Genomic DNA, 2,500 nt, shown 5'->3' on the forward strand with positions numbered 1-2,500 from the left:
GGCTGATGGCGGCCATTTTAGGGATAGGTTTGCCTGAGTCCTCCTAGGAACGCCCCCACCTCCTGGAGACGCCTCCGAGCTTTGGTCACCAGCCGAGTAACCAACCACTGCTCCTCAGCAGAACCCCCTCCCCACTGATGCCACAGACAGCATGTGGAGGGGGCGTGTCTAAAGGCTCAGAGGTTCTTAAAGAGACAGAGGCCTATTTCAAGACATTCACTACAGCCATTTTGAGAGAGACATTTTATACAAGGCAGTTATTCTAATTTACTGCATTTACAGACCAGCAGAAGGTTTGTCATCATTGTAGTGAGATATAGACTGGTGCTATGGGACTGACAAAAGCAGAACACCCCCTCTTTAATATATATGACTTCTCTCCTTTTTTAGACTAATGTCTTTACTGCCTTGTCCTTGATAAAAAACAGTTCCTGAAAGCACAGTTTGGTGGGCGGGGTTGGACTGACCTGGTAGGCCATGGGCGACGGCGTGGGGTGGTACGACGCCGGCGAGTGCGTGTTCTGGTATCCCACAGGAGACGGTGCCACCTGGTGGTAGCTCTGGGGGCTGGGGCTGGGCTGGTAGGAGCCCTGTGGTGACGGCGCAGCGTAGGGCGAGTACTGCTCCGTGTTGTACCTGCGACAGAAGCGTCAGTGTTTGCTTTAACCTCGCAGCACTGAGCGCCTCGTGAGGATGATACTCACATGGCGGGCGTCCCGGGCGTCTGGGGGTTGTACTGGGGGTTGACCTGTGGAGAGGGGGCTTCTGGGTAGCCGGGCGTCTGCGGGTTGGGGGTGGAGCCGTAGCCCTGCGGCGACGGCGAAGGCTCGTCATCGTAGCCGAAGTCGTACTCTTCATCGTTCCTGTGGCAACGGCAGGGTTAGAGCGGTTAGCTTTACCTATTTTTAATTTTTGGATTTTTGTCACTTTTTTGATGGATTTTTGTCATTTTTTTGATGGATTTTTGTCATTTTTTTGATGGATTTTTGTCACTTTTTTGCTGGATTTTTGTCACTTTTTTGCTGGATTTTTGTCACTTTTTTGCTGGATTTTTGTCACTTTTTTGCTGGATTTTTGTCATTTTTTTGATGGATTTTTGTCACTTTTTTGCTGGATTTTTGTCACTTTTTTGCTGGATTTTTGTCATTTTTTTGATGGATTTTTGTCATTTTTTTGATGGATTTTTGTCATTTTTTTGATGGATTTTTGTCACTTTTTTGCTGGATTTTTGTCACTTTTTTGCTGGATTTTTGTCATTTTTTTGATGGATTTTTGTCATTTTTGTCATTTTTTTGATGGATTTTTGTCACTTTTTTGATGGATTTTTGTCTTTTTTTGCTGGATTTTTGTCATTTTTTTGCTGGATTTTTGTCACTTTTTTGATGGATTTTTGTCATTTTTTTTGCTGGATTTTTTTCTTTTTTTTCTGGATTTTTGTCTTTTTTTGCTGAATTTTTGTTATTTTTTTGCTGAATTTTTGTCATTTTTTGATGGATTTTTGTCTTTTTTTGATGGATTTTATTTTTTTTTTGCTGAATTTTTGTCATTTTTTAATGGACTTTTGTCTTTTTTTGATGGATTGTTTTTTTTTTTTTTGATGGATTTTTGTCTTTTTTTGATGGATTTTTGTCAGTTTTTTGCTGGATTTTTGTCTCTTTTTTTTGATGGATTTTTGTCTTTTTTTGCTGGATTTTTGTCTTTTTTTTGCTGGATTTTTGTCACTTTTTTGCTGGATTTTTGTCTTTTTTTGCTGGATTTTTGTCACTTTTTTTGATGGATTTTTGTCACTTTTTTTGCTGGATTTTTGTCTTTATTTGCTGGACTTTTGTCACTTTTCTTGATGGATTTTTTTCTTTTTTTGCTGAATTTTTGTCATTTTTTTGATGGATTTTAGTCTTTTTTTGATGGATTTTTTTTTTTTTTTGATGGATTTTTGTCTTTTTTTGATGGATTTTTTTTTTTTTTGATGGATTTTTGTCTTCTTTTTTTGATGGATTTTTGTCATTTTTTTGCTGGATTTTTGTCTTTTTTTTGCTGGATTTTTGTCTTTTTTTGATGGATTTTTTTTTTTTTTGTTGAATTTTTGTCATTTTTTGATGGATTTTTGTCTTTTTTTGATGGATTTTTTTTTTTTTTTGATGGATTTTTGTCTTTTTTTGATGGATTTTTGTCAGTTTTTTGCTGGATTTTTGTCTCTTTTTTTTTATGGATTTTTGTCTTTTTTTTGCTGGATTTTTGTCTTTTTTGCTGGATTTTTGTCACTTTTTTGCTGGATTTTTTTTCTTTTTTTGCTGGATTTTTATCACTTTTTTTGATGGATTTTTGTCACTTTTTTTGCTGGATTTTTGTCTTTTTTTGCTGGATTTTTGTCACTTTTTTTGATGGATTTTTTTCTTTTTTTGCTGAATTTTTGTCATTTTTTTTGATGGATTTTTGTCTTTTTTTGATGGTTTTTTTTTTTTTTTGCTGGATTTTTGTCACTTTTTTGCTGGATTTTTGT

The 2,500-nt window shown here is 36.1% G+C and overlaps 1 protein-coding gene across 1 annotated transcript in view; it reads right to left on the bottom strand.

Annotated features, from left to right (window-relative positions):
• supt5h (SPT5 homolog, DSIF elongation factor subunit) overlaps positions 1-2,500 on the bottom strand; it is a 36,809-nt gene that overhangs the window by 9,050 nt on the left and 25,259 nt on the right. The window contains 2 exon segments of the mRNA XM_079551442.1: positions 468-636; positions 705-863. Of these exon segments, the coding sequence (XP_079407568.1) occupies positions 468-636; positions 705-863 (328 nt within the window).

This window comes from Gobius niger, assembly GCF_951799975.1.
Source record: "Gobius niger genome assembly, chromosome: 1".
In the NCBI taxonomy this organism is placed as follows: Eukaryota; Metazoa; Chordata; class Actinopteri; order Gobiiformes; family Gobiidae; genus Gobius; species Gobius niger.